General features: G+C 48.1%; 1 protein-coding gene across 1 annotated transcript in view; it reads right to left on the bottom strand.

Annotated features, from left to right (window-relative positions):
* LOC143959393 (solute carrier family 2, facilitated glucose transporter member 4-like) overlaps positions 1–15,607 on the bottom strand; it is a 32,006-nt gene extending 16,399 nt beyond the window's left edge. The window contains exons 1-6 of the mRNA XM_077468030.1: positions 15,422–15,607; positions 13,216–13,340; positions 10,661–10,776; positions 10,416–10,578; positions 7,249–7,436; positions 7,053–7,157 (exon numbers count right to left, since the gene is read on the bottom strand). Of these exons, the coding sequence (XP_077324156.1) occupies positions 7,053–7,157; positions 7,249–7,436; positions 10,416–10,578; positions 10,661–10,776; positions 13,216–13,340; positions 15,422–15,468 (744 nt within the window). The 5' untranslated portion in view covers positions 15,469–15,607. The remainder of the gene's footprint in view (positions 1–7,052; positions 7,158–7,248; positions 7,437–10,415; positions 10,579–10,660; positions 10,777–13,215; positions 13,341–15,421) is intronic.
* Between the last annotated feature and the right edge of the window lie 287 nt (positions 15,608–15,894).

Below are 15,894 nucleotides of genomic sequence, written 5' to 3'. Positions count from 1 at the left end.
TTTATTTTATTTTCATTCTCTATTTTTCATTCTCCTCATTTTTATTTTATTTTCATTCTCTATTTTTCATTCTCCTCATTTTTATTTTATTTTCATTCTCTATTTTTCATTCTCCTCATTTTTATTTTATTTTCATTCTCTATTTTTCATTCTCCTCATTTTTATTTTATTTTCCATTCTCTATTTTATTCTTTTTTATTTTTATTCTTTTATTTTCATTCTCCTCATTTTTATTTTATTTTCCATTCTCTATTTTTCATTCTACTAATTTTTATTCTCATTTTTTATTTTAGTTTCCATTCTCTATTTTTCATTCTACTAATTTTTATTCTCCTCATTTTTATTTTATTTTCCATTCTCCTCATTTTTATTTTATTTTCCATTCTCCTCATTTTTTTTTTATTTTCCATTCTCTATTTTTCATTCTACTAATTTTTATTCTCCTCATTTTTTATTTTAGTTTCCATTCTCTATTTTTCATTCTACTAATTTTTATTTTCCTCATTTTTTATTTTATTTTCCATTCTCCTCATTTTTATTTTATTTTCCATTCTCCTCATTTTTATTTTATTTTCCATTCTCTATTTTCCATTCTCCTCATTTTTTATTTTAGTTTCCATTCTCTATTTTTCATTCTACTAATTTTTATTCTCCTCATTTTTATTTTATTTTCCATTCTCCTCCATTTTTATTTTATTTTCCATTCTCCTCATTTTTATTTTATTTTCCATTCTCCTCATTTTTTATTTTAGTTTCCATTCTCTATTTTTCATTCTACTAATTTTTATTCTCCTCATTTTTATTTTATTTTCCATTCTCTATTTTTCATTCTACTAATTTTTATTCTCCTCATTTTTTATTTTAGTTTACATTCTCTATTTTTCATTCTACTAATTTTTATTCTCCTCCATTTTTATTTTATTTTCCATTCTCCTCATTTTTTATTTTATTTTCCATTCTCCTCATTTTTATTTTATTTTCCATTCTCCTCATTTTTATTTTATTTTCCATTCTCTATTTTCCATTCTCCTCATTTTTTATTTTAGTTTCCATTCTCTATTTTTCATTCTACTAATTTTTATTCTCCTCATTTTTATTTTATTTTCCATTCTCTATTTTATTCTTTTATTTTTATTCTTTTATTTTCATTCTCCTCATTTTTATTTTATTTTCCATTCTCGATTTTTCATTCTACTAATTTTTATTCTGCTCACTTTTTATTTTATTTTTCATTCTCCTCATTTTTATTTTATTTTTCATTCTCCTCATTTTTATTGTATTTTTCCATTCTATTATGTTTTATTCTATTTGTTTCTATTCTATAAAAGCAGCCTAAGTCGGAATCATCATCTTATTTCACATTTATATCTCGCTGTATTTATTGCAATTTGAACTTTATATTCAAATTCGGATAATTCATTTGTTTATAACATTTTTATTTGGGATTCATTGAAATTCATTACGATTGTAAGTTGGAAAATTCAGATACATCCGAATCTCCGAATATTGAAAATTTCTTCCAAATTTCGATTGGTAACAAAAAACGAATCGCACGTGTCTGTTGGTAACGTGAGACCCAGGAAATCAGTTTTGAAAAGGAGGGGGGGGGGGGGGGGGATGGTGTAGCGCTCTTCACTTGTCCCACATACTCCACTAATAGTTGTCCTAAGAAGCTCTATCGCTCCTGTGGACTTTTTATTTATTTATTTTTATTTTTCAACAAGCTTAAAAAGCATTAACGTTATGCCCGCCCCCGAGGAGCCTCGCTTAGCGTTTTCACTAAACTCCGGGCGTGGCTGGCAGCTTGTGACCTCTGAGATGTGGAACTGTGATTGCTTCCAACTTTGTGCACAATAAGAGCTCCTCTCCCGATATAAAAGCCCCAACCCAACCCAACCCAACCCAACCCGATCCAACCCGATCCTTCTCTTCTACCCGGCAGAACCGGAAAAAGAAGATCCCGCTGAAAAGAACTCTCATATAATAAGAAGTGTGTGGCCAGGTCGGTATGGAGCAGTGATGGTGAACCTCGGCACCCCATGATCCCGAGGCAATGTCTTGGAACTACGTTTCCCAAGATGCCCCACTACATCCCGAGGCAATGTCTCGGAACTACGTTTCCCAAGATGCCCCACTACATCCTGAGGCAATGTCTTGGAACTACGTTTCCCATGATGCTCCACTACATCCCGAGGCAATGTCTTGGAACTACGTTTCCCAAGATGCCCCACTACATCCCGAGGCAATGTCTTGGAACTACGTTTCCCATGATGCTCCATTACATCCCGAGGCAATGTCTCGGAACTACGTTTCCCAAGATGCTCCACTACATCCCGAGGCAATGTCTTGGAACTACGTTTCCCATGATGCTCCACTACATCCCGAGGCAATGTCTTGGAACTACGTTTCCCATGATGCTCCACTACATCCCGAGGCAATGTCTTGGAACTACGTTTCCCATGATGCTCCACTACATCCCGAGGCAATGTCTTGGAACTACATTTCCCATGATGCTCCACTACATCCCGAGGCAATGTCTTGGAACTACGTTTCCCATAATGCTCCACTACATCCCGAGGCAATGTCTTGGAACTACATTTCCCATGATGCTCCACTACATCCCGAGGCAATGTCTTGGAACTACGTTTCCCATGATGCTCCACTACATCCTGAGGCAATGTCTTGGAACTACGTTTCCCATGATGCTCCACTACATCCCGAGGCAATGTCTTGGAACTACGTTTCCCGTAATGCTCCACTACATCCCGAGGCAATGTCTTGGAACTACGTTTCCCGTAATGCTCCACTACATCCCGAGGCAATGTCTTGGAACTACGTTTCCCATGATGCTCCACTACATCCCGAGGCAATGTCTTGGAACTACGTTTCCCATGATGCTCCACTACATCCCGAGGCAATGTCTTGGAACTACGTTTCCCGTAATGCTCCACTACATCCTGAGGCAATGTCTTGGAACTACGTTTCCCGTAATGCTCCACTACATCCCGAGGCAATGTCTTGGAACTACGTTTCCCAAGATGCTCCACTACATCCCGAGGCAATGTCTTGGAACTACGTTTCCCGTAATGCTCCACTACATCCCGAGGCAATGTCTTGGAACTACGTTTCCCATGATGCTCCACTACATCCTGAGGCAATGTCTTGGAACTACATTTCCCATGATGCTCCACTACATCCCGAGGCAATGTCTTGGAACTACGTTTCCCGTAATGCTCCACTACATCCCGAGGCAATGTCTTGGAACTACGTTTCCCATGATGCTCCACTACATCCTGAGGCAATGTCTTGGAACTACATTTCCCATGATGCTCCACTACATCCCGAGGCAATGTCTTGGAACTACGTTTCCCATGATGCTCCATTACATACTGAGGCAATGTCTTGGAACTACGTTTCCCATGATGCTCCACTACATCCTGAGGCAATGTCTTGGAACTACATTTCCCATGATGCTCCACTACATCCTGAGGCAAGGTCTTGGAACTACGTTTCCCATGATGCTCCACTACATCCCGAGGCAATGTCTTGGAACTACGTTTCCCGTAATGCTCCACTACATCCCGAGGCAATGTCTTGGAACTACATTTCCCATGATGCTCCACTACATCCCGAGGCAATGTCTTGGAACTAAGTTTCCCATGATGCTCCACTACATCCCGAGGCAATGTCTTGGAACTAAGTTTCCCATGATGCTCCACTACATCCCGAGGCAATGTCTTGGAACTACGTTTCCCATGATGCTCCACTACATCCCGAGGCAATGTCTTGGAACTACGTTTCCCATGATGCTCCACTACATCCCGAGGCAATGTCTTGGAACTATGTTTCCCATGATGCTCCATTACATCCCGAGGCAATGTCTTGGAACTACGTTTCCCAAGATGCTCCACTACATCCCGAGGCAATGTCTTGGAACTACGTTTCCCATGATGCTCCATTACATCCCGAGGCAATGTCTTGGAACTACGTTTCCCAAGATGCCCCACTACATCCCGAGGCAATGTCTTGGAACTACGTTTCCCATGATGCTCCACTACATCCCGAGGCAATGTCTTGGAACTACATTTCCCATGATGCTCCACTACATCCCGAGGCAATGTCTCGGAACTACGTTTCCCAAGATGCTCCACTACATCCCGAGGCAATGTCTTGGAACTACGTTTCCCGTAATGCTCCACTACATCCCGAGGCAATGTCTTGGAACTACGTTTCCCATAATGCTCCACTACATCCCGAGGCAATGTCTTGGAACTACATTTCCCATGATGCTCCACTACATCCCGAGGCAATGTCTTGGAACTACGTTTCCCATGATGCTCCACTACATCCTGAGGCAATGTCTTGGAACTACGTTTCCCATGATGCTCCACTACATCCCGAGGCAATGTCTTGGAACTACGTTTCCCGTAATGCTCCACTACATCCCGAGGCAATGTCTTGGAACTACGTTTCCGTAATGCTCCACTACATCCCGAGGCAATGTCTTGGAACTACGTTTCCCATGATGCTCCACTACATCCTGAGGCAATGTCTTGGAACTACATTTCCCATGATGCTCCACTACATCCTGAGGCAAGGTCTTGGAACTACGTTTCCCATGATGCTCCACTACATCCCGAGGCAATGTCTTGGAACTACGTTTCCCGTAATGCTCCACTACATCCCGAGGCAATGTCTTGGAACTACATTTCCCATGATGCTCCACTACATCCCGAGGCAATGTCTTGGAACTAAGTTTCCCATGATGCTCCACTACATCCCGAGGCAATGTCTTGGAACTAAGTTTCCCATGATGCTCCACTACATCCCGAGGCAATGTCTTGGAACTACGTTTCCCATGATGCTCCACTACATCCCGAGGCAATGTCTTGGAACTACGTTTCCCGTAATGCTCCACTACATCCCGAGGCAATGTCTTGGAACTACGTTTCCCATAATGCTCCACTACATCCCGAGGCAATGTCTTGGAACTACGTTTCCCGTAATGCTCCACTACATCCCGAGGCAATGTCTTGGAACTACGTTTCCCGTAATGCTCCACTACATCCCGAGGCAATGTCTTGGAACTACGTTTCCCATGATGCTCCACTACATCCTGAGGCAATGTCTTGGAACTACATTTCCCATGATGCTCCACTACATCCTGAGGCAAGGTCTTGGAACTACGTTTCCCATGATGCTCCACTACATCCCGAGGCAATGTCTTGGAACTACATTTCCCATGATGCTCCACTACATCCCGAGGCAATGTCTTGGAACTACGTTTCCCAAGATGCCCCACTACATCCCGAGGCAATGTCTTGGAACTACGTTTCCCATGATGCTCCACTACATCCCGAGGCAATGTCTTGGAACTACATTTCCCATGATGCTCCACTACATCCCGAGGCAATGTCTCGGAACTACGTTTCCCAAGATGCTCCACTACATCCCGAGGCAATGTCTTGGAACTACGTTTCCCGTAATGCTCCACTACATCCCGAGGCAATGTCTTGGAACTACGTTTCCCATAATGCTCCACTACATCCCGAGGCAATGTCTTGGAACTACATTTCCCATGATGCTCCACTACATCCCGAGGCAATGTCTTGGAACTACGTTTCCCATGATGCTCCACTACATCCTGAGGCAATGTCTTGGAACTACGTTTCCCATGATGCTCCACTACATCCCGAGGCAATGTCTTGGAACTACGTTTCCCGTAATGCTCCACTACATCCCGAGGCAATGTCTTGGAACTACGTTTCCCGTAATGCTCCACTACATCCCGAGGCAATGTCTTGGAACTACGTTTCCCATGATGCTCCACTACATCCTGAGGCAATGTCTTGGAACTACATTTCCCATGATGCTCCACTACATCCTGAGGCAAGGTCTTGGAACTACGTTTCCCATGATGCTCCACTACATCCCGAGGCAATGTCTTGGAACTACGTTTCCCGTAATGCTCCACTACATCCCGAGGCAATGTCTTGGAACTACATTTCCCATGATGCTCCACTACATCCCGAGGCAATGTCTTGGAACTAAGTTTCCCATGATGCTCCACTACATCCCGAGGCAATGTCTTGGAACTAAGTTTCCCATGATGCTCCACTACATCCCGAGGCAATGTCTTGGAACTACGTTTCCCATGATGCTCCACTACATCCCGAGGCAATGTCTTGGAACTACGTTTCCCATGATGCTCCACTACATCCCGAGGCAATGTCTTGGAACTACGTTTCCCATGATGCTCCATTACATCCCGAGGCAATGTCTTGGAACTACATTTCCCATGATGCTCCACTACATCCCGAGGCAATGTCTTGGAACTACGTTTCCCAAGATGCCCCACTACATCCCGAGGCAATGTCTTGGAACTACGTTTCCCATGATGCTCCACTACATCCCGAGGCAATGTCTTGGAACTACATTTCCCATGATGCTCCACTACATCCCGAGGCAATGTCTTGGAACTACGTTTCCCAAGATGCTCTTGTACTCTTCCCAAGATGCTCCACTACATCCCGAGCCAATGTCTTGGAACTACGTTTCCCATGATGCTCCACTACATCCCGAGGCAATGTCTTGGAACTACATTTTCCATGATGCTCTTGCCCTCTGCCTCGGGATGTAGTGGGGCATCATGGGAAATGTAGTTCCAAAACATTGCCTCAGGATGTAGTGGGGCATCATGGGAAACGTAGTTCCGAGACATTGCCTCAGGATGTAGTGGAGCATCATGGGAAACGTAATTCCAAGACATTGCCTCAGGATGTAGTGGGGCATCATGGGAAACGTAGTTCCGAGACATTGCCTCAGGATGTAGTGGAGCATCATGGGAAACGTAGTTCCAAGACATTGCCTCAGTATGTAGTGGGGCATCATGGGAAACGTAGTTCCGAGACATTGCCTCAGGATGTAGTGGAGCATCATGGGAAACGTAGTTCCAAAACATCTGGGGTGCCAAGGTTCACCATCACTGGTCTAGAGACTGTGGACTGTGTCATCGGCCTAAACAGAGAAAGGAGATAGATCTTTTCCCGTACCGACACCACCGTAAAGGCCGTGTTGACGATTCCTGCCCCGATGGTGGCGTAGATCGGCTGCTCCACTCCGGCTTTAGCAAAGATATCGGTGGAATAATAGAAGATCTGAGGAAAGACAATGAAAACCGGTCACATCTCAAGCCTCCTTCACGTTGCCGAGGGACTTTACACGGGACGGCCAGTGGAGAAGACTCACCGCATTGATGCCGGAAAGTTGTTGGGAGAGTTGGAGGATTATGGCCACCATCATGGGTTGCCGGTATTGTCTGGACCTGAAGATCTGCGGGATGGTGACCTTCTGCTCCATGTCCATCCGTCTCTTCTCTTCCTTCATCTCCGAGAGGGCACCCGATACATCCATGAGACCGGTCAGACGCCGCAGACCTGGGAAAAGGGGGCAAGGGGGTGAGACGTGGCAGGAGACCCACCAAGCTTATTGTCACTGGTCCACGCCGTATGGTGACCCTCCACACTCCGATATACTCCACTCATACTGTGGTCAGTGTCCCCTCCTGCCCTTTATACTCCGTGCCAGGCCAAGCCAAGGGCAAGTATGCCAAACTGCCCCCCCCCACCCAAGAAATGTGGCACTAATCTGCATGATTACCCTCTAACCATAAATTCCCCCTCCTGCTCATACAAATCTGCCCCCCCCTGCTGAATGAAATGCCCCCTCCACCCCCCCCCCCCAAAAAAAAAGACCTCCAAGCACAAATCTTCCACCCCTCAAATTTCCCCTCCAAGTACTCATTCACCCTCCTACACTCCAAATCCCCCTCCTAGCACAAACTGCCCCCAATCATCCCTACTACCACCCTATCCCACCTCCTAGCACAAACCTCCCCCAATCATCCCTACTACCACCCCCATCCCATCTCCTAGCACAAACCTCCCCTAATCATCCCTACTACCACCCCCATCCCACTTCCTAGCACAAACCTCCCCCAATCATCCCTACTACCACCCCCATCCCACCTCCTAGCACAAACCACCCCCAATCATCCCTACTACCACCCCCATCCCACTTCCTAGCACAAACCTCCCCCAATCATCCCTACTACCACCCTCATCCCACTTCCCAGCACAAACCTCCCCCAATCATCCCTACTACCACCCCCATCCCACTTCCTAGTACAAACCTCCCCAATCATCCCTACTACCACCCCCATCCCACTTCCTAGCACAAACCACCCCCAATCATCCCTACTACCACCCTCATCCCATCTCCTAGCACAAACCGCCCCCAATCATCCCTACTACCACCCTCATCCCACTTCCTAGTACAAACCTCCCCCAATCATCCCTACTACCACCCCCATCTCACCTCCTAGCACAAACCACCCCCAATCATCCCTACTACCACCCCCATCCCATCTCCTAGCACAAACCGCCCCCAATCATCCCTACTACCACCCTCATCCCACTTCCTAGTACAAACCTCCCCCAATCATCCCTACTACCACCCCCATCTCACCTCCTAGCACAAACCACCCCCAATCATCCCTACTACCACCCCCATCCCACTTCCTAGCACAAACCTCCCTCAATCATCCCTACTACCACCCTCATCCCACTTCCTAGCACAAACCTCCCTCAATCATCCCTACTACCACCCTCATCCCACTTCCTAGCACAAACCTCCCTCAATCATCCCTACTACCACCCTCATCCCACTTCCCAGCAAAAACCTCCCCCAATCATCCCTACTACCACCCCCATCTCACCTCCTAGCACAAACCACCCCCAATCATCCCTACTACCACCCCCATCCCATCTCCTAGCACAAACCGCCCCCAATCATCCCTACTACCACCCTCATCCCACTTCCTAGTACAAACCTCCCCCAATCATCCCTACTACCACCCCCATCTCACCTCCTAGCACAAACCACCCCCAATCATCCCTACTACCACCCCCATCCCATCTCCTAGCACAAACCGCCCCCAATCATCCCTACTACCACCCCCATCCTACTTCCTAGCACAAACCACCCCCAATCATCCCTACTACCACCCCCATCCCATCTCCTAGCACAAACCACCCCCAATCATCCCTACTACCACCCCCATCCCACTTCCTAGCACAACCCACCCCCAATCATCCCTACTACCACCCCCATCCCACTTCCTAGCACAAACCTCCCCCAATCATCCCTACTACCACCCCCATCCCACTTCCTAGCACAAACCTCCCCCAATCATCCCTACTACCACCCCCATCTAACCTCCTAGCACAAGCCACCCCCAATCATATCTACTGCCACCCCCATCTCATCTCCTAGCACAAACCGCCCCCAATCATCCCTACTACCACCCCCATCCCACTTCCTAGCACAAACCACCCCCAATCATTCCTACTACCACCCCATCCCACTTCCTAGTACAAACCTCCCCCAATCATCCCTACTACCACCCCCATCCCACTTCCTAGCACAAACCTCCCCCAATCATCCCTACTACCACCCCCATCCCACTTCCTAGCACAAACCACCCCCAATCATCCCTACTACCACCCTCATCCCACTTCCTAGCACAAACCACCCCCAATCATCCCTACTACCACCCCCATCCCATCTCCTAGCACAAACCACCCCCAATCATCCCTACTACCACCCCCATCCCACTTCCTAGTACAAACCTCCCCCAATCATCCCTACTACTACCACCCCCATCCCATTTCCTAGCACAAACCTCCCCCAATCATCCCTACTACCACCCCCAATCATCCCTACTACCACCCCCAATCATCCCTACTACCACCCCTATCCCACATCCTAGCACAAACCTCCCCCAATCATCTCTACTACCACCCCCATCCCATTTCATAGCACAAACCACCCCCAATAATCCCTACTAGCACCCCCCCCGCCAAAAAAAGAAAGAAATTGGGCACCAACCTGCACGATTACCCCTTAAGCATTAATTCCCCCTCCTCACAGTACAAATCCATCCCCCTGCTTAAATTCGCTCTCCCAACACAAATTTCTGCCCCCTCCATCCCCCAAATTACCCCTCCCAAAAAATGCCCCCTACAAGTATGCATTCTCCCCCCAAACTCCAAATCCCCCTATTGGCACAAATCCTCCACCCCTCAAATTTTCCCTCCAAGTACACATTCTCTCCTCCCTACACCCCACACAATTCTCCCTTAATCACCACTCCTAGCCCCCCCCCCCCCCAATTATTTTCCCTCTGAGAACAATTATTACCCTCTGCTGCTCCCTCCCCCTCACATTCCTCCTCCCAACACTAATTCCCTCCTCGCTTAATCTTCTCACGGTGTCCCCCCCCCCCCCCCCAGGGAACCATTCCCTCCCGTCCACCCCTTGTTCTAGCCCTGCTTATACAGGTGGGTGCCACTTACTGGTCTTGGCATGCCCCTCCTGCTCGCACACAATGTACAGGAAGCGGGGGCTCTCCGGACAGAATGGCAGCAGCACTGACTGCAGAGCAGCTGGGATCAGAGTCACCCAGAAGAGGACCGGCCACCGAGAGCTTGTGCCCAGGAACACATCCAGACCCAGGACCTGAGAAAACGAGACACAAAGGTGAAGAAAAGAGGTGGGGGAGACCATGAGGACAGAGAACGAGGACCATCCATCAGATTACCTGAGCCACAAGAATACCGATGACCAGCGATAGCTGGTGGAGGGTGCCCAGCGCCCCTCGCAGGTGTGTTGGGGAAATTTCTCCTACATACATTGGAACCAACCCAGAGGCCAGACCTGGCATAACACAGAGAAGGTTTTACTGAGATATCACGAGGAGGTGATGGAACAAATGAAGCAAAGAGAAGGACCAACAGATTTGTGTTACATTACATGACCAAGAAATATTCGAACACGCTCATAGTATGTGAGCCGACCCTCAAACTATTTATGTCATGTGGTCACGCACCCTCTATCCCGAAAGCTGGCGATGTCATGTTGGCAATGTGGTGATATCACGTGACCAATGTTGAGGAAGGTCTACAAGGACCTCTCTTGGACAATAGAGTCCAATAGGTGGCCTGCATTTTCATCGTACTGTGTGATATCTAGGGATGGCCTTGCGGTTCGCCCCGGCGCTTGGTTCGTGGTGAATTTTGCGGGTCGCGATTCGCCAAACCGGTGGACTTCTGGCGCTGTTCGTGCGGCGGACATATGCGTTTACATTGTGAAAGAACTTTGACCCATGATGACACATCCATCATGGGGTACAGGACAGCCAATGGAAACATTTCAGCACATGGACAATTGGACATTCCCCCTAACTTATAAATAGACCTGATCTGGCGGCCATTTTACATTCTGTCTTATGTCAGTGTAGGGACAGGACGCTGTGTGCAGCAGGGAGAGACTGTAGTGACACAAATCACTAGCTATTAGGTCCACAAAAGTCCTTTTAAGGACTGGTATAGGTGTAGTACAGTATATAGGGTTCTGGTGCACGGCTGCTGACTTCTGTGCTGCTGATTGCTGAGTGCACTGCTGACCGATTCTGCAGCTGTCTTTTGTCAGTGTAGGGAGGGACAGGACGCTGTGTGGAGCAGGGACAGTCAGTTTAATCACTATCTATTACTATTAGGTCCACAAAGGTCCTTTTAAGGACTGGTATAGGTGTACAGTATATAGGGTTGTACACGTATAATATACTTTCTTTCAAATATAGAAAGCCTATTATACTTGACTGCTGTGCTGAGTGCTGCCCGATTCTGCAGCTGTCTTTTATCAGTGTAGGGACTGAGGGACAGTCTGCAAATCACTAGCTACTAGGTCCACAAAGGTCCTTTTAAGGACTGGTATAGGTGTACTATTTGGTGTGCAGTATATAGGGGTGTAATACACGTATAAAATACTTGCACATATAGAAAGCATAGTGCTCTCTATCATGTGCTGGTGTCAGTGCTCTCTATCACGGTGCTGGTGTCAGTGCTCTCTATCACGGTGCTGGTGTCAGTGCTCTCTATCACGTGCTGGTGTCAGTGCTCTCTATCACGGTGCTGGTGTCAGTGCTCTCTATCCTCGGTGCTGGTGTCAGTGCTCTCTATCTCGGTGCTGGTGTCAGTGCTCTCTATCACGGTGCTGGTGTCAGTGCACTCTATCACGGTGCTGGTGTCAGTGCACTCTATCACGGTGCTGGTGTCAGTGCTCTCTATCACGGTGCTGGTGTCAGTGCTCTCTATCACGGTGCTGGTGTCAGTGCTCTCTATCACGTGCTGGTGTCAGTGCTCTCTATCACGGTGCTGGTGTCAGTGCTCTCTATCCTCGGTGCTGGTGTCAGTGCTCTCTATCTCGGTGCTGGTGTCAGTGCTCTCTATCACGGTGCTGGTGTCAGTGCACTCTATCACGGTGCTGGTGTCAGTGCTCTCTATCACGGTGCTGGTGTCAGTGCTCTCTATCCTCGGTGCTGGTGTCAGTGCTCTCTATCTCGGTGCTGGTGTCAGTGCTCTCTATCTCGGTGCTGGTGTCAGTGCTCTCTATCTCGGTGCTGGTGTCAGTGCTCTCTATCTCGGTGCTGGTGTCAGTGCTCTCTATCACGGTGCTGGTGTCAGTGCTCTCTATCACGGTGCTGGTGTCACTGCTCAGTCTCTATTGCGGTGCTGGTTTCAGACAGTGAGGGAGATAGCAGCGGAGAAGCCAATCAGCAGGCAGTGCCAGCACCATGGCTGAGGATCAGCACTGGACTGGCACCTCCGGACCACCGCAGTGGAGCCCTGCATAGGTGGGGGTAAGGGCCGGGCAGAGGGAAGGGCTCAAGCACAGGTTGACACACTGGGACACTGGCCCAGGACTGCGCTGCCCTGACTGTGGCACTGATCATCTCCTGTACCCCCTTCATATCCTACCCTGACCTTCCCTCTCCTCCATGGCCTTCATGCGCTCCTGAGTCCTGAATTGTCAAAATTTCCCATATAAAAAAAAGAATGCTTGTAGTTGTCGATCCCAGATTCACCTCATACATGTGTTGTGTCATTGGCCATGTGGTGGGACTATGTGTACACAGCTAGTAATTATTTTGTGGCTGAAAATATGACCTGGAGGTTTTTAAGGTTCGCCTCCCATTAAAGTCAATGGGATCCGCCGCAAACTTTGCGTTTGCGGTTCGCTTTCGCGAAACGTCCCGTCAGAAGTTCGTCCATCACTAGTGATATCTTCCAATGGTCTGTTTTTCGCCTTTCCTACCTGAATATACTCCAATAATGAACCTTCCCAGGATCATCATCTCATACGACTGGCTGATCTGACATAGTCCCATCATGGCCCCACCAATGAAGGCGAAGATGTTATTCACAATCATGGCTTTCTTCCTGTTCAGGGATGGAAGAAAAGAAAAACAAAACACGATCAGCACAGAAAACTGAGACTCCATTTTCCAAATTTGATTGAAAGCTTCTGGTACAACTTTCACATCATCATAATGATCTGTAATTCTACTTATCCAGTCCTGGAATGTACTGACTGATCCGACTGCATGGCCAGGAAGATTATTTCCAGGATCACCTCAATGCTCACTGGACAATACTGTTCAATGCTCAGTGAGGAGGTGGAGGAGACACAGGAAACTACCATAAACCTGGAAATTACTGTCTAATTCCTGGATGTACTGTTTGACAGGGGTGCCTAAACCAAAATATTGGCTGAATGGAAACACCAATTTTTTTAGGCATGTAAACAGTAAATACGATCTACCAAAACTAATTATACATCGTCCTGGCTCCTCCTTCCCTCGTATTCTCCATATTCCCTGATCTCCGTGTACATCGTCCTGGCTCCCCCTTCCCTGATCTCTATATACATCGTCCTGGCTCCCCCTCCCCTCGTATTCTCCATATTCCCTGATCTCCGTGTACATCGTCCTGGCTCCCCCTTCCCTGATCTCTATATACATCATCCTGACTCCCCCTCCCCTCGTATTCTCCATATTGCCTGATCTCCGTGTACATCGTCCTGGCTCCCCCTTCCCTGATCTCTATATACATCGTCCTGACTCCCCCTCCCCTCGTATTCTCCATATTCCCTGATCTCCGTGTACATCGTCCTGGCTCCCCCTCCCCTCATATTCCCTGATCTCCGTGTACATCGTCCTGGCTCCCCCTCCCCTCATACTCTCCATATTCCCTGATCTCCGTGTACATCGTCCTGGCTCCCCCTCCCTCGTATTCTCCTTATTCCCTAATCTCCGTGTACATTGTCCTGGCTCCCCCTCCCCTCGTACGCTCCATATTCCCTAATCTCCGTGTACATCGTCCTGGCTCCCCCTCCCCTCATACTCTCCATATTCCCTGATCTCCGTGTACATCGTCCTGGCTCCCCCTCCCCTCGTATTCTCCATATTCCCTGATCTCCATGTACATCGTTCTGGCTCCCCCTCCCCTCGTATTCTCCATATTCCCTGATCTCCGTGTACATTGTCCTGGCTCCCCCTCCCCTCGTACTCTCCATATTCCCTGATCTCCATGTACATCGTCCTGGCTCCCCCTCCCCTCGTACTCTCCATATTCCCTGATCTCCATGTACATCGTCCTGGCTCCCCCTCCCCTCATACTCTCCATATTCCCTGATATCCGTGTACATCGTCCTGGCTCCCCCTCCCCTCATACTCTCCATATTCCCTGATCTCCGTGTACATCGTCCTGGCTCCCCCTCCCCTCGTATTCTCCATATTCCCTGATCTCCGTGTACATCGTCCTGGCTCCCCCACCCCTTGTATTCTCCATATTCCCTGATCTCCATGTACATCGTCCTTGCTCCCCCTCCCTTCGTACTCTCCATGTTCCCTGATCTCCATGTACATCGTCCTGGCTCCCCCTCCCCTCATACTCTCCATATTCCCTGATCTCCGTGTACATCATCCTGGCTCCCCCTCCCCTCGTATTCTCCATATTCCCTGATCTCCGTGTACATCATCCTGGCTCCCCCTCCCCTCGTATTCTCCATATTCCCTGATCTCCGTGTACATCGTCCTGGCTCCCCCTTCCCTCGTATTCTCCGTATTCCCTGATCTCCGTGTACATCGTCCTGGCTCCCCCTCCCCTCGTATTCTCCATATTCCCTGATCTCCGTGTACATCGTCCTGGCTCCTCCTTCCCTCGTATTCTCCGTATTCCCTGATCTCCGTGTACATCGTCCTGGCTCCCCCTCCCCTCGTATTCTCCATATTCCCTGATCTCCGTGTACATCGTCCTGGCTCCTCCTTCCCTCGTATTCTCCATATTCCCTGATCTCCGTGTACATCGTTCTGGCTCCCCCTCCCCTCGTACTCTCCATGTTCCCTGATCTCCATGTACATCGTCCTGGCTCCCCCTTCCCTCTTATTCTCCACATTTTATGTATTCCATCCAAATTGTTCCTGGCTGCAATATTCTGGTCAACCACAATCCTCACTTACCGTCCCAGCCACTGAGACACGACCCCGACACACAAAGAGGACACCATGCCACCAATAGAGAAAATGGCCACCGACAGCGCCCACAACGTGCGTAGGTGGCCGACATCGATGGAATGAGACTCGGGACTGTTGCGACTGATGTACGATTCATTGTAGCTTTGTTCTATGATCTGAGAGACAAAATCACGGGGTAAAGATAATGAAGAACACAGCCTGCACCCCCCCCCCCCCCATAGTATAGGAATATAGGAAGTCAGCAGTGTGTGGGAAAATATCTTCCCCTCAGGAGAACTTTCATAGCTCCTTATTGATCGGCTGACACTATAAACATGTCGGGTGATTAGTATTTTAATGGTATCACGTCTTTAATTTCTGCATTACAAACACTGAGAGCTCGCAGCTGCTTCTCCCATAATCCCTGATCCCAGGACTTTGCTGTCCCCGTGTTTTGTGGCACACAATGTGACATTTTT

Source organism: Lithobates pipiens, unplaced genomic scaffold (assembly GCF_037356315.1).
Source record: "Lithobates pipiens isolate NorthernLeopardFrog02 unplaced genomic scaffold, aLitPip1_a1.2 Scaffold_73, whole genome shotgun sequence".
In the NCBI taxonomy this organism is placed as follows: domain Eukaryota; kingdom Metazoa; phylum Chordata; class Amphibia; order Anura; family Ranidae; genus Lithobates; species Lithobates pipiens.
Note: the sequence above shows the minus strand (reverse complement) of the source record. Positions and strands in the feature narration are given on the sequence as shown.